The sequence below is a fragment of the Pelobates fuscus genome, chromosome 1, assembly GCF_036172605.1.
Source record: "Pelobates fuscus isolate aPelFus1 chromosome 1, aPelFus1.pri, whole genome shotgun sequence".
NCBI classification, from domain to species: domain Eukaryota; kingdom Metazoa; phylum Chordata; class Amphibia; order Anura; family Pelobatidae; genus Pelobates; species Pelobates fuscus.
This window is the reverse complement of record NC_086317.1, coordinates 193,309,848-193,335,199: the sequence shown is the minus strand read 5'-3', so window position 1 is coordinate 193,335,199 and position 25,352 is coordinate 193,309,848. Positions and strand designations below refer to the sequence as shown.

The window sequence follows — 25,352 nt, the reverse complement described above, 5'->3', positions numbered from 1 at the left end:
TGCTGTCCATCTAACACTATTTTCAAGGTTGTGTATGTCCCAGTCCTGAAAAACTTTTTTTGCATCTAACAAATTAAATCATTAACATAAGAATGTGCAGCTCATGAGGAAATTCTCCAGAAAGGTGCATGGCTCTCTAAATTAAAATATAGGGCAATACCAGAGGATAGATAATTTTTCAAAAGACACAAATAGGTTATAGGGAAGAGAAGGATTATATAACTAAACGGTCTCATCAAAGTATAATATGTTGAATCTGGAATAATTTTATATTTGTAAATCAGTTCTACATTTTTCTGAGCTTCTTTTAGGTCATGTAGTCTTTAATTGATACTCATCTCAGAAACTTAATTTGGGAAGAACTATTAATAGCCTAGCATTTTTAAGTTGAACACTAGAAAATGTTAAATGCATTTAGCAATTGTAATGTATCTTCATCTCATGCTCACTCTGGTGTACACAAAATGGATGATTGGAGAAGAAATCTAGAGTTATACCAGTTAGCTTATTTACCACATTCCAATATATTAGTGCACACAAGGTGCACCTACAGTATCTCACAAAAGTAAGTACATCCCTCACATTTTTGTAAATATTTTATTATATCTTTTCATGTGACACAACTGAAGAAATTACTCTCTGGTACAATGTAAAGTAGTAAGTGTACAGCGTGTATAACAGTGCAAATTTGCTGTCCCCTCAATATAACTCAAAACACAGAAATTAATGTCTAAACCGTTGGCAACAAAAGTGAGTACACCCCCTTAGTGGAAATGCCCAAATTTGGCCCAAAGTGTCAATATTGTGTGTGGCCTCCATTATTTTCCAGCACTGCCTTAACCCTCATGGGCATGAAGTTCCCCAGAGCTTCACAGGTTGCCACTGGAGTCCTCTTCTACTCCTTCATGATGACATCACAGAGCTGGTGGAGCGCTCCCACACCTTCTGTTTGAGAATGCCCCACAAATGCTCAATAGGGTTTAGGTCTGGAGACATGCTTGGCCAGTCCATCACTTTTACCTTCAGCTTCTTTAGCAAGGCAGTGGTTGTCTTGGAGGTGTGTTTGGGGTCGTTATCATGTTGGAATACTGCCCTGCGGCCCAGTCTCCGAAGGGAGGGGATCATGCTCTGCTACAGTATGTCACAGTACATGTTGGCATTCATGGTTCCCTCAATGACTGTAGCTCCTCAGTGCTGGCAGCACTCATGCAGGCCCAGACCATGACACTCTCACCACCATACTTGACTGTAGGCAAGACACACGTCATACTTCTCACCTAGTTGCCGCCACACACGCTTGACACAATATGAACCAAATAAGTTTATCTTGGCCTCATCGGACCACAGGACATGGTTCCATTAATCCATGTCCATAGTCTGCTTGTCTTCAGCAAACTGTTTGCGGGCTTTCTTGTGCATCATCTTTAGAAAAGGCTTCCTTCTGGGACGACACCCATGCAGACCAATTTGATGCAGTATGCGGCGTATGGTCTGAGCACTGACAGGCTGATCCCCCACCCATTCAACCTCTGCAGCAATGCTGGCAGCACTCATAGGTCTATTTCCCAAAGACAACCTCTGGATATGATGCTGAGCACGTGCACTCAACTTCTTTTGTTGACCATGGCGAGGCCTGTTCTGAGTGGAACCTGTTCTGTGAAACCGCTGGATGGTCTTGCTCACTGTGCTGCAGCTCAGTTTCAGGGTCTTGGCAATCTTCTTATCACCTAGGCCATCTTTATGTAAAGCAACAATTATTTTTTTCAGATCCTCAGAGAGTTCTTTGCCATGAGGTGCCATGTTGTACTTCCCGTGACTAGTATGAGAGAGTGTGAGAGTGATAACACCAAATTTAACACACCTGCTCCCCACTCACACCTGAGACCTTGTAACATTAACGAGTCACATGACACCAGGGAGGGAAAATGGTTAATTGGGCCCAATTTAGACATTTCCATTTATGGGTGTACTCACTTTTATTGCCAATGGTTTAGACATTAATGACTGTGTGTTGAGTTATTTTGAGGGGACAGCTAATTTACACTGTTATACAGGCTGTACACTTACTACTTTACATTGTAGCAGAGTGTCATTTCTTCAGTGTTGTCACATGAAAAGATATAATAAAATATTTACAAAAATGTGAAGGGTGTACTTTTGTGAGATACTGTATATCTTATTTATGTAATTTGCACTACAGCGCAATTACAGATAATCACTTGCTATTTTATTAAGTAGATTTTCTATTCTTGGACACAAGACACAGTTTACAATAAGTTAGGAAGTTGGTGGCACATATCTGGAAATCAAGAATTCTGAGAAATAGACAAGATGCCATTTTGTGAGTCAAAGGTTAAGAGCAAGAGTGACACACCATAGGTCTTTTCAAAATGCCTTTAGTAATTGTCTCAATATAGTAATTACCATTTGGGCAATATAGTCTGGTCAACATGACATAGTCCCTAAATTTAGTGATATTATCTTTATTTTAAACTTTTCCCCCTCAATTCTTTATTTTTGGTAGCAATTCTACAATAATTAGGGCCAAAATTAAAATACAAAAAATAGAGTGTCAACTCTCAATGCAGTGAAAAATAAATAGAATACCAAGACAAGGAGCTTTTGAGTACACAGTATTCAGAGAACAATGCTCACTAAGGATGATCACACAATATCTATGGAGTTGTATTTTTAGTTCTTGAAATTTTGTTTTGTACTTCATGCTTTGATGTATACCTGTAATTAGAATATTCCGCAACAGCACAGGTTTAGGCATGATATCACCTAGGTAGAAAGCCGCTGTTCTCCAGGACAGGACGTTATTACCTTGAGTAAGTCTCACCTGCAGATATATATTGTGAAACATTTTTACATGAAAGGTTCATAACAGTATTCTATTCAAAGTTGATTTCCTGGAACTATTGCTCCTTATAGTGCACCCTGCCTCCTCGTGGTGCAGAAGGGGTTAAATTTATTGGCGCTGGCTTGGCCCCGCCTCGTCCGCACTCGCATTAGTACTTCGCCCATAGAATATCCTCATGCATAGTGTGAGTACGTCCAGTGTCAGTTAGGTGACAAAAAGTCACCTAACGACCTGGAAGTCTCTCTAGTGGCTGTCTGGTAGACAGTTACTAGAGGTAGAGTTAACCCTAGATAGTAATTATCGCAGTTTCTCAATAGCTGCAATAATTACTATTGCAGGATTAAGGGACCTGGGAATATGCACCAAGACCGCTTCAATGAGCTAAAGTGAATATGGAGTACCTGTACTTATGTGATATATTATATAATAGAAAGACTCAAACATAGGTAACAAAAGCTTTTAGACATGAAATCTGACATTGAGCCAAGTTTGTCAATGTGTTACCGACAAGATGCTTTAAATGGTTGTAGGCAACGTTAGCAATGCAAGGCTGTTTTTGCAACAGATTTTCTGCTACCATTAAATTGCTCCATAGAGAAAAAAAACTGTTTACTAGCATGCTAAACAGTAAATAGTACCACCAGTATTGTGCTAAAGGTCATGCGTTTAGACTGGAAGAAAGAAGTTTTAGTCTAAGGCAAAGGAAAGGGTTTTTTTACCATAAGAACAATAAGGATATGGAATTCTGTACCTGAATAAGTGGTTTTATCAGAGTGCATACATATGTTTAAACAGCAACTAGATACATACTTGCAAAAACAGAATATTCAAGGATATAGTTTTTCAATGTAGGGTAAATGCTTCTTGATCCAAGGATTAATCTGTAGACATGTGCAATTCGGTTCGGTCCGAATGGAAATTCAGACGAATTTTGGACATTCGAATGCCTCCGAATGTCTGAAGCGCCGAATTTCGGAAGTGCCGAACCGAATTGCCGAAGTGCTTCAGCCTTCTAAAAAAGTGGCAAAACGGGTAGGGGTAGGGTTGAGTTAGGGTTAGGTTAGGAGTAGGGTTAGGGTTGGGTTAGGAGTTGGATTAGGGTAGGGTTAGGAGTAGGGTTTGGGTAGGGGTACCTCTACCCCTAACCTACTCCTACCTAACCCTACTCCTAACACTACCCTAACCCTACTCCTAACTCAACTCTAGCCCTACCCCTAAGTCCCGAATTTCTGAAGGCCGAACCGATTTTTTTGCCCATGCACATCCCTATTAATCTGACTGCCATTCTGGGGTCAAGAGGGAGTTTTTTTCCTGGTTTGATGCAAAATTGGGAGTGCTTTAAACTGTTATTTTTTGCCTTCTTTTGGATCAACAGCAAAAACCAAATATGAGGAAGGCTAAACTTGACGGGCACTTGACGGGCACTTTTCAGCTTATGTAACTATGTAAAGTACTTTAAGTGTGAAGATTATAACATTTAGAGGACGCTTAATAAAAGTGCAGATTTCTATGAAACAAACAAGCTCTTTTAAAGATAACATTTTGCTAGAATACGTCTGTATTCAAACATACCTTATATATAATTTTGTTTTACTTAACTTCGATCTTCACCTTATGTAAAAATTATTTTTTTTTGTCTTTTTGTCTTTTTAAGTACTTATGTCAACAAAGTTCAACATTTCCAGTATTTTACTTCTGACAATCCCTATACTTTCAACAAACTAAAAAAATTATTAAATGTAACCACAAGTGATAATAAAAGCCTTGTTATAAACCTGGTGATAGTCCCAGCCATTTTCTGTAGTTTTCATCAATTTCGATTCCTCTTCTGTTGGTTGGCACTGATCATTGTGAACCTGCACAGGAAGACATAGAAAAAGGCTATAACTACAGACAGTAATTTTAAAAATAAAAATATCTTTGCTCCTTTAACACTGTTTTCTTTAGTAAAAGGGAAAGCTTTTTCATTTATGTGTGCTTTATTTCATTTTAAATTTTTTTGCTGTTATTTTAATATAAAATGTATTTTATTGTAAAATAAACCATATGATGTTTTCTATACCATTGCCTGGCTCACCTGACTCCCCCTAGTAACTGACACTCTTATCTGTTGTGGGGATTATACCACAAATGTTATATCCTGAGCCTGGAAGCCATGCACGTCTTTGCTTTGTTTATTTTTTCTATTGAGAAAACATATCAGAAGGTTGCCATTACACTACTATAAACAATATCCTTAAGAGGATTATACTGTTTTATGCTATATAGAACACTGAACTGGTCTATAATATGTGAGGCCAGTTCTCATCTTTTTTACTGCAATATTAACAATAAATATACTTTATTATGTTGTCTCTATATATTTTTATTCTCTTGTATAATCACTACTATATTTTCTTTTTGTACACCACTCTGCTATGATCACACCCCAACAAATCAATTTAGACAATTAAGGTTAAATAAATCACTAGTGGATCAACAGAAAGAATGCCCAAAGGTTTGAACAAGGCTTATCTCATTTACTGTGATTTCACCAGTTTAACCCCTTAAGGACACATGACATGTGTGACATGTCATGATTTCCTTTTATTCCAGAAGTTTGGTCCTTAACCCCTTAAGGACCAAACTTCTGGAATAAAAGGGAATCATGACATGTCACACATGTCATGTGTCCTTAAGGGGTTAAGGGGTTAAATACCACACATAAATAACTGTGCATTACAATTTACACAGAAATATAATATGGTTTTGCTTTCATGTATTCTACAAGACCTCTGAACATGTCCTGTGGTTTCTAGCACCAATACTTTAGCAACAGATCTTTTAAGTTCTGCAAACTGCAAGGTGGGACCTCCATGGACCAGATTTGTTGTTCCAGCACATCCCACAGATGCTCAATTGGATTGCGATATGGGGAACTTGGAGGCCAAGGCAAGGCAACACCATGAACTCTTTGTCGTGTTCCTCACACCATTCCTGAATATTTTTTGCAGTATGGCAGGGTGCATTATCCTGCTGAAAGAGGGCACTGCCATCAGGGAACACCATTGCCATGAAGGGGTCTGCAACAGTTTCTATGTAAGTGGTATGTGTCAAAGTAACATTAACACGCAGTTTCCCAACAGAACATTGCCCAGAGCGTAACAGTGCCTCAACTGGCCTGCCTTCTTTCCATAGTGCATCCTACAGCCATCTCTTACCTAGGTAAATGATGCAGATGCACCTGGCCATCCACCTGATCTAAAAGAAAATGTGATTAATCAGACCAGACAAACATCTTCCATAGATCCATGGTCCAGTTCTGACGCTTATGTCCCCATTCAAGATGCTTTCAGCGGTGGTCAGGGGTCATCATGGGCACTCCGACTGGTCTGCAGCTACGCAGCCACACAGTCCCATACACAACAAACTGCAATGCAATGTTTTAACACCTTTCTATCATGACCAGCATAAAATGTATTTTAGCAATTGGAGCTACAGTAGTTCTGAGTAATCAGTGAGCCTTGGGCGCCCATGACCCTGATGACGGCTCACCAGTTGTCCTTCATTGTACCATATTTGGGAGGTACTAACTACTTCATTGTCAGGTTGTTGTATAAAACCCAAAATGCAGTATTTGCAGAGGTAAAATAAATTTAGTCCAAGGAAAACAAATCCAGATAGGGGCATGGCAAAAGCAAAGTCAAGACAGTGCAAAGGTCAAAATCAATGCAGCAAGGTTCAGAAGCGGATAGGCAAGCCAAAGGTCAGAAAATCCAGAATAAAATTACAGGGTGTTTGCTAAGAAACAGCACACAACAACTCAACAATGATAGCTCAACTGTTCAAAGTTTCAATATGGCACCTATCTGAGGACACGCCTTTTCTGACACGCTTGCATACCACCCTACTGGTGAATAGGCTGTCAGAGGTCTATTGTTATTGCTAAAGAAATCACATCTTGTGTACGGAGGTCATGACCCGTCTCCTGTATTCGCTCATGTGTGCATTTCTTGCGGCTGTGACTGTCGTTGGAGCAGCAAGGTTGCAGAGGAAAGTCATGACATGCATACCTGGAACAAACCACAAAATGGGCCTTTTTGGAGATGCTCTGACCCAGTTGTCAAGCCATCACTATTTGGCGGTGTCAAAGTCACTCACTTTTGTTTGCACATTTTTCCTGCTTCCAACACATTAAATTTAAAAACTGATTGTTCACTTAATATATCCCACCCCTCTGGTAGGTGCCATTGTAACAATATAATTAATGTTATTCACTTCACCTGTTAGTGGTTTTAATGTTGTGGCTGATCAGGGTATAACTGTGTTGGCAGTATAAGGAAGTGTGTGTAGTACGTAATGTTTAGCAATACCAGGGATCTCTAGTAGACAAGTCATGTCCACTTATAGAAAAATCCTTTTGACTTTTTTTTTTGGAAGAAAATGTGGAGGTATATATTATTTTAACAGAGCCCAAGAGTGGGCTGTGCCTGCTTCGTACCAAAGTAAGCTAGTGGTAAGAGACAAATTATGTGTTCAAGACAGCAGATGTGTTTCTTGAGATGTTTTACTCGAGTGGTATAGGCAAGGTGTAGGTCATACTCACAAAGAACTCAAAACCGATGTTAGAGTCTGGGTACAAGTACTCAAAGGTGACAAGACCCTCTTGCTTCAAGTTGATTGAATACATTAGGGTGGCTGAACATTCATCTGTGTTTGACGCAACATATTCACCACGAGGCTGCCAATTTGACCTTAATAGAACACAAGGCAGAAACAAAAAATGAAGGTGATTATCAAAATAGTACACTGTGATTTCTGCATTACAGTACATACCTGAGCATACTATAGAAATGACAGAATACCACCCTAAAGGTTGCTCTTTAAACATCAAAATTCTACCTTTGTAGTTAGTGCTGGCTGACATGAATGTAAGATTAAGAGTTTTATGTCATACAGAAATACTCACAAACTACAATTTCCCATGATTCCATTCTCTTCCCCATATTGATTGCTGGAAATGCCAATGAAGCCGTGAGGAAGTTCTGCCCACTCATCAAACCGCACGCCAGTCCCTAAAGAGTAAGTTCCCTCTGCACAAGTGGTGCATTTCTGCAAGGCCATGTCAAGGAACTCTCCTGCAGAGCAGGAGAAAGCTAAAAAAAACAAACAAAAAAACAAACATATTAGTAATAAGATTATTTACGTCATATTACAGCTCCCTGCAACAGCCCATGAGGGAGCAGAGCGAGCACAGCTCCCTTGCCACGTCTGGCAGGAACTGTGCCACCTGCCACACTGAAGCCCCACTGGACCCCAGGGACAGATCCACGCCAGCTCTTCAGGTAGGGAGGCTGGGTGGACATTTAATATTAATAATTTGTGTGTCTGTAAGTGTATGTGTGTGTGTCTGTAAGTGTATGTGTGTCCGAGTGTGTGTGTGTGTCTGCAATTTTCGCCCCGGGGCCCCGAGGTTTCTAGTTACACCTCTGCTCATAGAGAAGCGTTTGGGACATGATGGGAGGGGGTTGGGAGAGGAGCACACATAGCAATCAATGCTTTCCTATGGGGACTTCTATATAATGTGAGTGAGGTTTAACCGGGCAGTGTAGAGGAAGAGATTCCACTGGCTCTGAGTGTAACAGCCACTAGAGGTGCATTTAACCTTTCAAGGTAATCAAAAATGGACGGGCAGTGCAGAGGAAGAGATTCCACTGGCTGTCAATGTAACAGCCACTAGAGGTGCATTTAACCTTGAATAGATAAATTGAAAATGACCACTGCATCAAGGCAACTTAATTTAGGTGAAGTGGCCTGGCTGACTTTAGTCGTCCTTTAAATAGATTTGTTCTGTGGAATTAAATGTATACGAACCAAAAGAGTAGGGAGCTTTAAAGGAACACCGTATTCCTAGCAGGTTCACCCCCTCTTAGTTACATAGTTACATAGTTACATAGCTGAAAAGAGACTTGCGTCCATCAAGTTCAGCCTTCCTCACATATGCTTTTGCTGTTGATCCAAAAGAAGGCAAAAAACCCAGTCTGAAGCGCTTCCAATTTTGCAACAAACTAGGAAAAAAATCCTTCTTGACCCCAAAATAGCAGTCAGATGTCTCCTTGGATCAAGCAGCTATTATCCCACTAATTAGAAATTGTATCCCTGTGTGTTATGTTTTTTGCAAGTATTTATCCAATTGCAAATTTAAACATCTGTATAGACTCTGACAAAACCACCTCTTCCGGCAATGAATTCCATATCCTTATTGCTCTTACTGTAAAAAAACCTTTTCTTTGCCTTAGATGAAATCTCCTTTCTTCAAGCCTAAATGTGTGACCTCGTGTCCTATGTATAGCCCTGTTTATGAATAGATTTCCAGATAATGGTTTGTACTGGCCCCGAATATATTTCATATCCCCTCTAAGGCGCCGTTTTTCCAAACTGAAGAGATTTAAATTTTTTAACCTTTCTTCATAACTAAAATGCTCCATTCCTTTTATCAATTTTGTAGCTCGTCTCTGCACTTTTTCTAGTGCCATGATATCCTTCTTTAGAACAGGTGCCCAAAATTGCACAGCATATTCAAGGTGTGGTCTTACCAGCGATTTAGAAAGAGGCAAAATTATATTTTCATCTCGAGAATTTATGCCCCTATTTATACATGACAAAACCTTACTGGCCTTAGCAACGGCAGATTGACATTGCATATTGCTACCTAATTTGTTGTCTATAACAATTCCCAAATCCTTCTCGTGTGTGGTTATCCCTAGTTCACTACCATTAAGGGTGTAAATTGCTTGTGCATTCTTAACCCCGAAGTGCATAACTTTGCATTTTTCTACGTTAAATTTCATCTGCCATTTTAGTGCCCAGTCCCCCAATCTATCCAAATCCCTCTGCAGCAAGGCAATATCCTGCTCACATTTTATTACTTTACAAAGTTTTGTGTCATCTGCAAACACTGATACATGGCTTTCAATGCCCATTTCAAGATCATTTATAAATATGTTAAATAGAAGCGGTCCCAAAACAGAACCCTGAGGGACACCACTTACCACTTTTGTCCAGCTTGAAAATTTACCATTTATGACAACTCGCTGTACTCTATCCTTAAGCCACTGTTCTACCCAAGAACAAGAATATTCATCTAGACCAATTTCTTTTAGTTTGAAGACTAACCTATTGTGAGGAACCGTATCAAATGCCTTGGCAAAATCCAAGTAGATCACATCCACTGCAACACCCTGATCTATATTTCTACTTACTTCTTCGTAGAATGCAATTAGGTTAGTTTGACATGACCTATGTTTCATAAAACCATGCTGATTATTGCTAATAACACAGTTCTTCCCAATGAATTCCTGAATATTATCCCTTAATAGCAAATAATTTCCCAGTCACAGAAGTTAAGCTCACAGGTCTATGATTTCCAGGCAAGGATTTTGAACCCTTTTTAAATATAGGAACAACATCTGCCTTCCTCCAGTCCTCCGGTACAATACCTGAAACAAAAGAATCTTGAAAAAATAAATACAGAGGTTCACTTATTTCCCCACTTAGCTCCTCAAGTACTCGTGGGTGGATACCGTCAGGCCCCGGAGCTTGTTTTACATTAATTTTCTTTAATAGCTGTAGCACCTTGTCTCGAGTTATCCAATCACAAGTTATCTGCAAGTTTGTTGCAGCAATCATATGCATATCTCTTGCCATAGGATCCTCATTAATATATACCGAAGAAAAATAGTTATTTAAAATTTCTGCCTTTTCCTGGTCTTCATTGACTAACAGACCCATCTCTGTTTTCAGTGTACCTACACTTTAATTTTTTGTTTTTTTAGAATGAATGTACTTGAAAAATGTTTGGGGTTGGTTTTGCATTCTTTGGCTATCAATTTCTCATTTTCTAGTTTAGCCACTTTAATTGCCTTTTTGCAAGTATTATTGGCTTCCTTATATCTTATATAGGATGCATCTGATTGGTCCGATTTAAATGCTTTAAAAGCCCTTTTCTTATTTTTTTTATTTTATTTTTTTTTATTTTGTATTTTTGCTGTGCATGATGTTAACACAAACAGACCTGAGGTACCCCAACGGCAATCCACAGGTTCGACATTTGCAGTACAATTGGAGTAGTAGATTATATAAGCACAATTTTATAATAGTAAGAACAAGAGTTATCAAGAGTTAAATAATTGGTCTACAGCCAGGCTATGCTACCGATTAGGTTATGGTTGTAAATAAACATGCATTCGATAAGTCAGTAGCTGACTGATAGCTGGATAAACAGGCTGACTAGAGTGACAAGATGGTTTCTAAGCGTAAAACACGTATAAAGAGTGTTAATCTTATCTCCGTGGACACTGTATAGAGTATAGACATGTACATTTTATATGCCTGAAGTGAGTGGAGTGGTTAATCAAGCAGTGGTTAAGATGGGGTCGGGTGTAATTGGTACGCAACTATACAAGGTAAAGGCAATAGGTTGGGGTTCGGGTGTCTCGATCCCACAAAATGCTGAGCAGAGTTAACCTTAGGTGGCTCATGCCGTGTGGAACAAGTACCGAGACTGCGAGGTTTGGGGCATAAGGTGGCCGGTTAAGCATTATCATGAGCATTGGGTTATAAAGGTCATGCTCTAGTTGTACATGTGTGCTGGAAAATAATAAGAACCATAAAATAAGCATAAAATAAGCAAGAGGCATTATGAGATGCGGGACCAGCGTCCATGTGTGTCTGGGCAGCGTCCTTCTATGAATGTGAGGTTGACCGCCCGCAGGATGGTTAATCACCCCATTCCCTCAGGTGGGATCTGTGCCGGCGGCGTTAGGTATCCACAGAAGATGGCGGCCGGCCATGAGCAAACCAGGTGTGCCCTCCAGCTCCGGGCCGGTAGAAAGGCCAGCATCTCGTAGCCACGGACTCGGGGGCTTCTGAAGACCGGGTCCTTCCCCATTGGGACAGGTCTGGAGGCCCTGGTGTTGTTGCGCCGCTTGTGGCGGGCAGGTTTCCGCCTGCGTGGTAGATGCGTTGGGATCGTACCCCTGTTGGCCTTTGGCCCAGATGGGCTAGCGTGGAGAGTAACGGACTGCTTTTCCAAGGTTTTGCCCGAGGGTGGCCCAGTCTCACTCCGGCCGCCACCGCTCCGTCGTCCCTTCGTGCTCCTGCTCTCCTGCAGTCGCGGCAGTGTAGCTGCGTGTCGGGCCTCAATCCGTGCCCAGAAGGAATCAAATAGCTTGTTTAAGCGGGTAATCAGTGGCTCGTTGGTGCTAAGGCTGTACTCTAGAGGCCCATGTGCGCCATTGGATTGTGCGTCAGCCATTTTAGAGTGAGGAGCGGCCTGCAGGCTTGGTGTGCGGTTGGGGCTTGTGCCCGCGTTCGGGGTCCACGGAGGTATGCTGAATCGAACGATTGGGACCGGGATAACCCCCACCGGTCCTAAGGGGGGGGGGGGTAGCTGAGTGCTGCGGATGGTGCTTGCGTTCATGAGTTGGGAGAGCGGCCGTCTCTCCCCTGTTCTGCTTTGTGTAGGCCCCAGGCCCTGGCCCAGGAATTCCAGCCGGCATTATGGGCATGCTCGGTGTCCCCCGGTTCACCAGGTTCTGTGGATCAGGATGTGGCATGTTGGGGTTCAAGAGTAAGTGATTCGCCCACAATTTCAGCCGTTAACCGGGCCCAGTCTCAGGAGCCCACAGATAGTGTGTCTGCTCAGCTCCACAGCCAGGCTCCGCCCCCCCCTTTTCTTATTTTTAATCTCTTGTTTTACTTCTCCACTAAGCCACATTGGTTTTAATTTGTTTCTTTTATATTTATTACCCAATGGTACATACTGTGAAATGTACCTTTCTAATATTGGTTTGAATAGTTTCCATTTTTCCTCAGTGTTTTTATCACTAAGGCGTTTATGCCAGTCGATATGTTGAAGAGCTGCCCTAATCTTATTAAAATTGGCTTTTTTAAAATTATACGTTTTAATATACCCCACCTGCTTTTGCTTTTTTGAGTTTATTTCAAAAGTTACCATATTGTGATCACTATTTCCCAAATGCTCCCCTACTTGAATGTTGGTTAAAAGATTAACATTGTTTGTTATAACGAGATCCAGACAAGCATCCTTTCTAGTTGGTCCTTGTACCAGTTGTGACATAAAGGTGTAATTTAACACATTCACATTCACAACACATTCACATTCACTCTTCCCCCCTCTTCAACTAGCTATTGTCGCAACTTGGATATTTTGGCCTTAATTTTGCAACTCTGTTTTCAAATTACTACATCAGAGTTTAGCGAAAACCCTGTGTGCGTTTTCATTGCTGCTGGGCTCATTAAAGGGACGCTATAGTCACCCGTGCAACTACATGTATTCCTGACCGTATAGTGTTAACACGACCATCTAGCCGCCCTGGGCCCTCATGCCTCCATAAATATAGTAAAAATCTTACTGTAAGCCAGAAGCTGTAAATCTGCATGCTGTTAGACTCAGGAAAAACAAGCAGGCTGCTGACATGTGATAGCCTGATCCAATCACAGTGCTTCCCCATAGGATTGGCTGAGACTGACAATGAGGCAGTGTCAAGACTGTCATCGTGCCCTCTGCAGTATTTGTGGGTTTGGTCCTGGCTGGGTTCAAACCTGAGTCTCCTGCATTCCAACCAGTGACCTTATCCTTGGCTCCACATATCTTTGGCTAATAATGCTTGTTCCTGGTATTCAGTAGCCTGAACCTGCACTCCTGGACTTGCTCACCTATTCCCGATGTCTGCTGATTCCAACCTTTATAAACCCCGCCTTGGCTAGTGATCTTGGTCAGATCGTTGTTCCTGTTTGGGTATCCTGTTAATCCTGTATCCTGTTAATTTTTGAACTTATGCTCAACCTTCGGTTCTGCCTGTCTGCTGCCTGTCCTGACCTTGGTTCTGTCCCTGACCACTTCTTTGGGTTCTCCTTGTCTGTACTTAGCACCTGGAAGCACTGGTTGTTATCAGCCCCAGTGCACTGGTTCTCAGCCTTGGGGATTTCTGAATGAGTCCCCTTGGCTTATGTATAATTGCAAGGGGAGCTTTAACTCTGCGTGTCAGACTCATCATCAAGGTAAGATCCTTACAGAACGATCTGAACATGGAGTCTGCAGAGTTAAAGCAAACCCTAGCTGCCTTCACCCAGCAGGTTTCCCACCTTACCCAAGTGTTACAGGGAGTAAGGCATGAACTGGCTTCCCTTAAAGGGAAAGTACCCTGTGTCCCTGAACATGAAGAACCGCTGGTGAACTTGCCTGAGAGATATTCTGGGATTCGGTCAAAGTTTGCTACGTTCAAGATGGACTGTGAGTTTCTGTTCTCCCTGAAACCTATGACGTATGCTACGGATTTCATTAAGGTGAGAACAGCCATCACCCTACTGTCAAGGCAACCTAAGATGTGGGCACACCAATTGCTGCTCACCGAAGATCCGGTCCTTGATTCTTGGGGATCTTTCATTCGGTCACTGGAAACACAAAGCACTAATACACGAAAGCCTTGTGTTCACAGAACGCCTTCTGTAGCTCCACGTAGACTGCATCCTAGACAGGACATGGAATATACTGCCTCGTACACTTGGTTTTAGAACTTGGCAAGCCCTACTGCTACCAACTTGCCTGAAGCCCTTGGGACTTCGTATGCACCTGCCTTGGAGACCGAGGAGCCTATGGAGATAGGGTTGGTCTCGGTCAGACAGTCACCCTGTGAAAGGGCAAGAAGGAGTGATCACGGACTGTGTTTTAATTGTGGGGAGAGGGGACATTATATTTATTTTTGTCCTGTTCGGCCATCCAGGCCTCAAGCTCTCCGACTGGGTACTACCCATTCATATCCTGCGTTGCCTGTATACCATCCTGCTACCATCCTCCTAAGGCTGTGACTCCCGAGGTTTTGCAAACTGTCAAGGAGAAACCAGATCCTCCTACTACTGTGGTGGAATCGACTTCTAAAATGACAGTTACCACAACATCTGATGACCCTGTTGGTAAGGATACACCTCCTGGCTGTACGTACGCTTCCAATGGGACTCTAGTCCATACAGAAGATTTGCTGGTCTTTGAATTGGCACTGCTTGCTATGGAACCTGCTCAAGCTGGTAACTCCAAGACCAGAAAGTCTAAGAAAAAGTGAGGAAGTCTTGCCTCTTTTTCGCATTACGGCGGCTTTGAGAAGGGGGTACTGTCACCATGCCCTCCGCAATATTTGTGGGTTGGGTCCTGGCTGGGTTCAAACCTGGGTCTCCTGCATTCCAACCAGTGACCTTATCCTTGGCTCCACATATCTTTGGCTAATACTGCTTGTTCCTGGTATCAAGTAGCCCGAACCTGCACTCCTGGACTTGCTCACCTGTTCCTGATGTCTGCTGATTCCAGCCTTTATAAACCCCGCCTTGGCTAGTGATCTTGGTCAGATCGTTGTTCCTGTTTGGGTATCCTGTTATTTCTCTGACTCCTGTTTCTGAACTTATGCTCGACCTTCGTTTCCGCCTGTCTGCTGCCTGTCCTCGGTTCTGTCCCTGACCACTTCTTTGGATTCTCCTTGTCTGTACTTCGCACCTGGAAGCACTGGTTGTTATCAGCCCCAGTGCACTGGTTCACAGCCTTGGGGATTTCTGCCTTGAGTCCCCTTGGCTTGTGTATAATTGCAAGGGGAGCTTTAACTCTGCCGGACTCATCATCAAGGTAAGATCCTTACAGGCAGATCAGGGGCAGAGCCAGCATGATTCAAACACAGCCCTGGCCAATCAGCATCTCCTCATAGAGATGAATTGAATCAATGAATCTCTATGAGGAAAGTTCAGTGTCTGCATGCAGTGGGAGGAAACACTGAATCACAGGATGCTCGTGCACAGCAGATCTGAGTGGATGGAGGCATATTATGCCTCCATCAACTCAGAAGTCCCTCTGGTTCACTCTGAGTGACTGCAACTGGAGGTGTTCCTAGCTTTCAATGTAAGCACTGTATTTTCTCAGAAAATACAGTGTTTACATGAGAGGCTGCAGGGAGCTATAGTTCTCACCTGAACAACCTCATTGAGCTGAAGTTGTTCAGGTGACTATAGTGTCCCTTTAATGTAATAGTCGCTGTATATGAACAGCTCCAGTAGCATGTCATTATTTACATATCCCCATAACTCTATAGTAGTGAACGTATTCCAATCTGTGTTCCTTTCTACAGTCGTGTCCATCTTTCCATGCTTCCTTAGTGGCCTTCTCTCCAGTGTCTGTCCTTCTGTACATATTTTACCACCAATCCCTGTGCCTCTTCTCATATTCTGCCCTCACACCTTCAACCTTCTCCATACTCTCCTCCCAACGTGTCCCTTTTTTTTTTATATCCCGCCACACACCCTCAACTTTCTTCACATTCTCCCACACCACCTTCTGACTATTTTCTCATCACCCGCCCCAAACCTTGACCCTTCTCTATATTTTCCCTACCTTATGTCCTCTCCAGTACCTGCTCTGGTGATGGTCTTGATAGTTTTAGCCGAGAGCTCAGTTCATTTTGGCACCACCTGCTGATAGGAGGGAGCAGTGCTAGAACATAAAGTCTATCCCTGCTCTCTATTGCAGCACAGTACTTACAAAGTATCCACTTCTGGTAACTGCATGGGTACCTTAATGGTGTCTCAGGGGGAGCACTTAACCTGGTGCTCCCCCCCCCCCCCCCTTTATCTGCCCACTGATGCATGTTAAGCCTGCAGTGTTTTCCGTTGCAGGGTTAAAAATAAAGGGTTTTTATATGTTGGTTTTAATAAATTTATTTAATTTTTCTACTTTTTTTTATCTGTGGGATGCAACATTTGACATTTTAATATATATATATATATATATATAGTGTTTTTTATACTGTGTTTATTTTGAGCAAACTTCATTTGTATACCCCAATGAATATGAAGGTTGAATGGGTGTAAACAGTATACACTTACCATAAAAGACACACTATAACCACCCAGGCCACTTCCTCTCATTGAAGTGGTCTGAGTGCAGTGTCCCTTAAGAGCAAAGTAAAGTAGCTTTAAGACTGCCTCTAGTGGATATCTACCAGACAGTAACTAGAGGCGCTTCCTGCATTTTCATGGAGTTTGACTCCAGTGGCGTCACTTGGGTTGCTGTCACCCCAACCCCCTTAATGTTTTTTTTTGTTTTTGTTTTACTAATGTAACTCGTAAATCATAACTCCTGTCAGGGCCGGTGCAAGGATTTTTGCCGCCCTAGGCAAACAAAAATGTGCCGCCCCCTCATACACTCTGCCCATCATGTGACATCACAATGCCCCACCCATATGATCTGTCATATGAGTTAAAGCCAGTGCTGCACACAGTGTCTTTTCTCTGAAAAGGCAGTGTGTTTACATTAAAATGCCTGCAGGAACAGGCTATTGACACCAGAACCACTCAGGGCCGTCTTTAACATTGATTGGACCCTGGGCATGCATTTGTTTGGGCCCCCTGGATCCTGCCCTTCCCCCCCCCCCCCACACACTTTCACTCTCTGGCATGCAATCACGCCCTCCACCCCAACACAGTGGCAGAACTAATGTAGACAGGGCCTACAAGGTGCAAGACATTGTTTTGAGCCTCCCCTCTAGCGCAAGAGCAGAGAAAAGATAGATCCTTATCTGTTGTACAATTCCCACGATGCTATGCAAGCTGGGGATCTACCATTTGGCCATTCTTGCAGAGCTGTATTTGTGAGCAGTGTTTGTGCATTTGAATGTGAGTATGTTGTTGTATACAGTATGTGTGTGCATGTAGGGTGTAGTATTGGTGTTTAAGTGTAGGGATGTGTTTCTATATACTTTTTGAGTTTAAATTCAGGGGTGTGTTTGTATGTAATGTTTGCATGTTGTGTTTGATTGCCGTGATGTATGACACAGATATACATACACATTAGCACACTGATACATGCACACATCTGGACACATGCACACACTGACAAAGACTGGCGTATACACACACAGACACATACATAAACACACTTGCACACACAGAGATAAAAACACTGGCACATCCACACACAGATACACACTTACACACACGGACACAGATATGTACACACACAAACACAGGTACACATGCAGGGGTGTATGTGTGTGCAGTGTTGGCGTAGGAATGCTGGAATGTATGCATTGTCACACAGATGCACATTTACACAAACACTGAGATACACATGCAGTGGTGTATTTGTGTGCATTGTTAATGTTGGAATGCAGGGGTGTATTTGTGTGCAATGTTAGATGGGATGTATGCATTTCCACACGCATATACACACAAACACTGACACAAACACAGTGAGATATACACACACAGTGAGATATACACACACAGTGTGATACACACACACAGTGTGATACACACACACACACACATAGATAGACACACACACAGTCAGACACACACACACACACACACACACAGTCAGATACACACACACAGTCAGACACACACACACACACACTCAGATATACACACACACACAGTCAGATACACACACACACACACAGTCAGATACACACACACACACACAGTCAGATACACACACACACACACACAGTCAGACACACACACACACACAGTCAGACACACACACACACACATTCAGATACACACACACACATTCAGATACACACACACACACACACACACACAGTCAGATACACACACACACACACAGTCAGATACACACACACACACACACACACAGTCAGATACACACACACACACACACAGTCGGATACACACACACACACACACACAGTCGGATACACACACACAGTCAGATACACATACACAGACACACACACACAGTCAGATACACATACACAGACACACACACACAGTCAGATACACACACACACACACACACACACAGTCAGATACACACACACACACACAGTCAGATACACACACACACACAGTCAGATACACACACACACACAGTCAGATACACATACACAGACACACACACACACACACAGTCAGATACACATACACAGACACACACACACACAGTCAGATATACACACACACAGTCGGATACACACACACACAGTCGGATACACACACACACAGTCGGATACACACACACACAGTCGGATACACACACACACAGTCGGATACACACACACACAGTCGGATACACACACACACACACAGTCGGATACACACACACACACAGTCGGATACACACACACAGTCGGATACACACACACACACAGTCGGATACACACACACACACAGTCGGATACACACACACACACAGTCGGATACACACACACACACAGTCGGATACACACACACACACAGTCGGATACACACACACACACAGTCGGATACACACACACACACACACAGTCGGATACACACACACACACACACACACACAGTCGGATACACACACACACACACACAGTCGGATACACACACACACACAGTCGGATACACACACACACACACACAGTCGGATACACACACACACACACACACACACAGTCGGATACACACACACACACACACAGTCGGATACACACACACACACACACAGTCGGATACACACACACACACACACACACAGTCGGATACACACACACACACACACAGTCGGATACACACACACACACACACACACAGTCGGATACACACACACACACAGTCAGATACACATACACACACACACAGTCAGATACGCACACACACACACACAGTCAGATACACACACACAGTCAGATACACACACACACACAGTCAGATACACACACACACACACACAGTCAGATACACACACACACAGTCAGATACACACACACACACACAGTCAGATACACACAGTCAGATACACACACACACACACACACAGTCAGATACACACACAGTCAGATACACACACACACATATCAATTTACATAGTTTAGCCACCCTCCTTACCTTTACAGAAGTGTGGCTTCCCTGGAGTCCAGTGGGAGCTGGATGGCTGAGATTGATGTTAGTCTTCTTCTTCTTGGTCTGTACCTGCTCCTTTTCTCCATGTATGCCTCCTCCTCCCCAGCGGCACTCAGTTAATTGGGAGGAAGTGACCTCACAACACTTCCTCCCAGCAGGCAGGAAGACAGAGGCCCGGTCTGGAGCTCTCTAAAAGGGCAGGGGGCCCCGATTACCTCACCTGCTGCAGCCCACCGGGATATTTCTCAGTATCCTGGTGGGCTGTTCAGACCTGGCTGCAGGCAGGGGGCCCACAGGGCAGCTGCTTTGGGCCCCCCAGGAGCAACAGGGCCCGGGGCAGCTGCCCCGTTTGCCCCTTGTTAAAGACGGCCCTGGAACCACTACATCAAGCTGTAGTTGTTCTGGTGACTATAGTTTCCCTTTAATGTAAATTAGAGATTAGTGAGAGTACTTACCACCAGATAAGGACACAAGGTTGATGATGGGCTCTGGTCAGGTGTAGAACAGGCTCTCTGGAGGCTGTAACTCTACTCACAAAAATCAACGAACAGGAAGCAGCTCCATTTTTTGAGGTCCCTTACACAGCTCAAGGTCTGGTCCCCCACGGCCTGACCATGATTATGCCTACAAGGCACGGCCATAAGTCCACCTACATGGCCCACACCTGAGTCCACTCACAGGGAGTGGAGTGTGTGTGTGTGTGTGTGTAGGGGACATGCTTTAAGTTATTGTAAAGGATGCAATGTGTGTGTTCTTATGCAATTTAATGTATAGGAATACCAGTTTGTGTACGGGATATGGTGTGTGTGTACTGGTGGTATCTCCCCTGTGTATCCCTATTCTGGGAGGATGCAGTAGACTGCAGTGGTTATAGTGCTAGGAGTTTTAATTTAATTTTGTAATCACATTTTCATTTGTTAGAATTTGGTGCTTAGTGAATGAAGCTCACAAACCTTTCAAATGACATCTAGCTTCAGCACAAAGAGCATCACATGATTTAATCACATGACAATATATTCCAGATGCTTTTTCACAAGCACATACATTCGTGGGTACTTACAGCATTCTGTCCCTTTGATAGGGTCTGGTAGCCCTGTGCAGAGTCCTGGTGCATGGGGTACTGCTACACGCCATCTTGAGCCTGTGCTGTCACACTCTGTGTACTCATAATGATACTCCGACTACAAAGGAAAGAGAAGAAATACATATTTCTGGGAGACTGTGAAACTATTATATAAAGGTGAGACAACAATACTGTGGCGAAAATGACCTCGCCACTGGTTTTTGGAGGGCCTGTGTGCCAGCCTCCTGCCCAAAGACTATGGGCCCTGCAAAAAGACATGTTAAAAAGTGACTTCCATGGGGAAATGTGCCTCTTCCCCTCCCACTTTTTCCTGTCCTAATGTTTTCCCCAGCAGGGCATTGTCCCAGGGACACAGCCAGACCAGTTTATTAAACTGGCTGCTTTGTCCCTCCTCAATCTCCCATAAGCCCTTGCTATTGTCTGACCCCACCCTTCCTTGTACTATAGTGCTCTATGTAACCTATTATATGTGTGGCGAAACCAACCTCGCCACGTGTCCTTGGAGGGGGCTGTTTGCCCGCCTCTTGCCTTTAGACTATGGCCCCTGTTCTTTTTCCCTGCAGAAAGGTTGGTTTGTACCTATGCCATGGAGCCCAGCCGTATACTGAAAGACTTTGGCTCCATGGCGATTGAACTGTATGTATGTGATCTGAGCGCCATCCGGTAATAATGTGCGCTCAGATCTAAGCGATCTGGGGATAGCTAGAATGTCTGTATTTTATGTAATAAATGTAACCTTGTGTATTTTATTGTATTTTACTGTCTTTTTACAGCCATGTGCTTAATGGAGTTTTGCTTCTGTCCTTGGAGATAATTGGATGTGTGGGAGTGTCTGTGTGTATTGTACGGATTGATTGGTTGTTCTGTAAAACCCTGTGGGCTGTACTATGTTTGTGGATTGGGAATAAAAGAGACTGTATGTGCCAGTACAGCCCTATTCTGCTTAACCCTCAAAACGAAGTGTCGTCTCGTTATTGGGTGAATTGGATTGTATGCGGACTGCCAGGAGTGTAAACCTTTCGTATGGTTTTTCCTGTTCAGCTGTTTCCAGGATTCGTGTAGTTTGCAGTTCGGGAGATTGGTGCTTACAGTTGCTGCCTGTTCATCTGGAAAGGGGAATATCGCCTAAAAGTTTTTTTTAACCTCTGGTGAGCAAAAAGGTCTGTTACAATATGTAAATAAGGCTGTTGGGGGTTTAAATGTGTGTATAAATTGTAAGTGCTTGCTTTGCACGAAAGAGTTCCTGTTTTACCCTCAACATAGAGCCTCGTCTCATGTGTGGGGGGAAAAGGCTGCATCTACCCTGGGGATTGCTATATCACTACTCTTTCCTGGGATTATAATCACTAAGCTCTTTTAAGAGCTGTTACTGATTGACTCTCTGGAGGAAGAGAGATTCACCCACTGGAACCTGGAGCCTTGACGTAGGTCCAGGGTGGGTAGGAGATGGTGAGTTCCCAGCCAAGCTGTAACGCTGGACATGGGGACTGCAATGCTGATGGTGTCTGGTGGAGTGCTTGGAGTCCCTGGTGAGCACTAGGAGCATCTGTCGACGGAGGTATCCAACTGGGGTACAGGAAGCTCCGTAACACACAATGCTTTGAAATTCAGGTTACATCAGTAAAGTAGTAACCTTTGCTACCTCAACTTCAGCTAATAGTTACTGTATTTACAAACATTATCCATTATTGTCAAACAATACACAATAATGTCTGTGTGTGTGTATGTCTGTCAGTGAGTCTGTGTGTGTCTGCAAGTGAGTGTGTGTCTGTCAGTGAATGTCTGAGTGATTGTGTGTCTGCGAGGGAGCCTGTGTGTGTGTATTGTCAGTGTGTGTTTGTGTCTTAGTTATTGTGTGTGTGTATGTGTGTTTCTATGAGGGAGCCTGTGTGTCTAAGTGATTGTGTATGCCTGTCAGTGTGTGCGTGTCAGTGAGTGAGTGTGTGTGCCTGCATCAGTGAGTGTCTGTCAGTGATTGTGTGTCAGTGTGTCTGTGAGTCATTGACTGTGTCAAATCAGTGAGTGTGTGTGTGTGTGTCAGTGTATCTGAGAGTGTTTCTGTCAGTCAAAGTCTGTGTTAGTCTAGCAGGAAGAGGTGTGGCCTTTACAGGTAGGGGTGGGGCAAATGTAAATTAGGGAGTGCCCGAGTACCGTCATGCATATGGCAGCACAGATCCAAAATACACCACTGGTGCAGGGACATCCTTACTATCAACGATGGTAATGGTCAATGGAATAACCTATGCTTTCTGCTCATTTTGAAATATTGGGTTCTGCTGTTGTCAGACTCTCAATTTCCCAATTTATTTTACTATTTTTCTCTGACCAAAATTTCAACAAATTAAATATAAATATTTTGGTACAATATTTCTCAACCAATTTGCATTTAGTGTATTTAGCATATTCTAAGTTTTATTTAGTGTGACAAACTGCCCCAAATCATCTTTCGTTTTCCCAAGCCCAAGTTGTTTCTCTTTGGTTCGGTATCGTTAACTACCGAACACAGAGCACCCCATGGCTCATTATCTTCAAAACAACCACAAACTTGAGTGATTGTCACGTATTCATCTGCTTATAAAAATGTGGTTAATGGCATTTACTGTCCACACATGAAAAGTTGTGCCGAGCAGCAACCAAATCCACAAAAGGGTTAATGCTGAGCAGCAATTATGCAAATGGAACCTGGTAACTGCCTTTGGGGTCAAAGGGCGGTTACAGCCTATCAGATCTAGAGGAGGGGTATTTTGGCCCAGTTCTCATCCTGCTCAGTGCCCTGTCGTGATTTCCCTTGTGGTTGTCTGAGAGCGCGTTATTTATTCTGGTTATTCTGGTTATTTGACTTTGGCATTGTTTTTTACTTCTCTGTTTTCTGGCATCCCTGACTCCAGGCTTTTCCTTATCGTTTTTGTCTCTTTCTGTTTCCCTTGTCCTCGGCTATTCCTGACTATTCTTTGGTACGTTAGTCCGGCCATTCTAAGGTCCGGTATACGTTACCTATCAGTCCTCTGTGTTACACAATTCAATGTGCTGGATCATTCTGTAATCCTGACAGTGATGTCACTGGGTTCATTTAGCCGAAAACACGTGTTCTGGAAAACGGCGGCCGCAGGCTGCGACCGCAGGCTGCGGTACTATGTTGTGGAGTGCCAGGAACTTTTGGTGAAAAGACTCTCCCAAATGTACCGCCGCCTGCTTCTGTTCCCGACAAGCCAGGAGAGCATTGTTTGGTGAAAAGACTCTCCCAAATGAGGCAACCATTCGCTACCCACAAGCCAGAAGAACTGTTTGTGTAATTTCGATGAGGAACTCACGAACACCGACCGACCATTACCACTTTTCTTATGGAACTTATTTGGGTAAGCGCAACGTGTATGATCGGACAAAACTTTACCCCGGTGGCAATTCGCTTGTATATTCTGGATCTGAGCGCTGTTTGGACAACTTCGGTGTTCAGATCCAAGCTATCCGGGGATATAAGACTTGTGGAGGTTCCTAGTAATATTATGTTTTGGGGGGTCGTATTTTAGTCATTGTACCTCCAGTACCTAAAAGATAATTAGTTTAAGCAAAGCAGACAAAGATGTCTCGGAAGCACTGGTTCTGATGCAATGGTAGGAAGTGAAGTTCCATTCTTTCATCCAGCACAGTGGAACAGCTTGGTCTAGTTGCTAGCTATACAGGACAGATCCCTGGACCTAGTGTACACCCTGTTCCAAATTATGCAAATTCTATTTAAGTGTCACAAAGATTAAATATTTTGTTTTTCAGTTTAACTCATGGATGGCATTGTGTCTCAGGGCTCTTTTGATCACTGAAAACAATATCGGACATCTGTGATAATTAGATTGCCAGGTGAGCCCAATTTAAGGAAAAACTACTAAAGGAGAGTGTTCCACATTATTAAGCAGAGCACCATTTTCATGCAATATGGGGAAGAAAAAGGATCTCTCTGCTACCGAAAAGAGTGAAATAGTTCAATGCCTTGGACGAGGTATGAAAACATAAGATATTTCATGAAAACTTAAGCGTGATCATCGCACTATTAAGAGATTTGTGGCTGATTCAGAGAACACTGGTTCGTGCAGATAAAGGCACATTGAGGAAGATTTCTGCCAGATCCATGCATCGGATCAAGAGAGCAGCTGCTAAAATACCATTACATAGCAGCAAACAGATATTTGAAGCAACTGGTGCCTCTCATTAAGGTGTAGAGTCCTCCAGAGTCTTGCAACTGTGCATAAACCTTCTATTACGCCTCCACTAACCAATGCTCACAAGCAGAAACTGCTGCATTGGGCAGAAAAATACATGAAGACTAAGTTTCAAACAGTCCTGTTCACTGATGTGTGCCGTGCAACCTTGGATGGAGTAGTGGATGGTTGGTGGACGGCCACCCTGTTCCAACAAAGCTGCGATGTCAGCAAGGCGGTGGTGGAGTCATGTTTTGGGCCGGAATCATGGAAAGAGAGC

At 43.2% G+C, this 25,352-nt stretch overlaps 1 protein-coding gene across 2 annotated transcripts in view; it reads right to left on the bottom strand.

Annotated features, from left to right (window-relative positions):
- The window catches only part of ELAPOR1 (endosome-lysosome associated apoptosis and autophagy regulator 1), a 146,665-nt gene that overhangs the window by 46,999 nt on the left and 74,314 nt on the right, over positions 1-25,352 (bottom strand). Inside the window, exons 2-6 of one of the 2 annotated variants that reach the window (XM_063453197.1) lie at positions 20,859-20,979; positions 7,812-7,998; positions 7,449-7,596; positions 4,639-4,719; positions 2,737-2,842 (exon numbers count right to left, since the gene is read on the bottom strand). In XM_063453197.1, the coding sequence (XP_063309267.1) occupies positions 2,737-2,842; positions 4,639-4,719; positions 7,449-7,596; positions 7,812-7,998; positions 20,859-20,979 (643 nt within the window). Of the gene's footprint in view, positions 1-2,736; positions 2,843-4,638; positions 4,720-7,448; positions 7,597-7,811; positions 7,999-16,295; positions 16,330-20,858; positions 20,980-25,352 lie in introns of those variants that run through there. The other variant, XM_063453198.1, reaches the window with a different exon arrangement.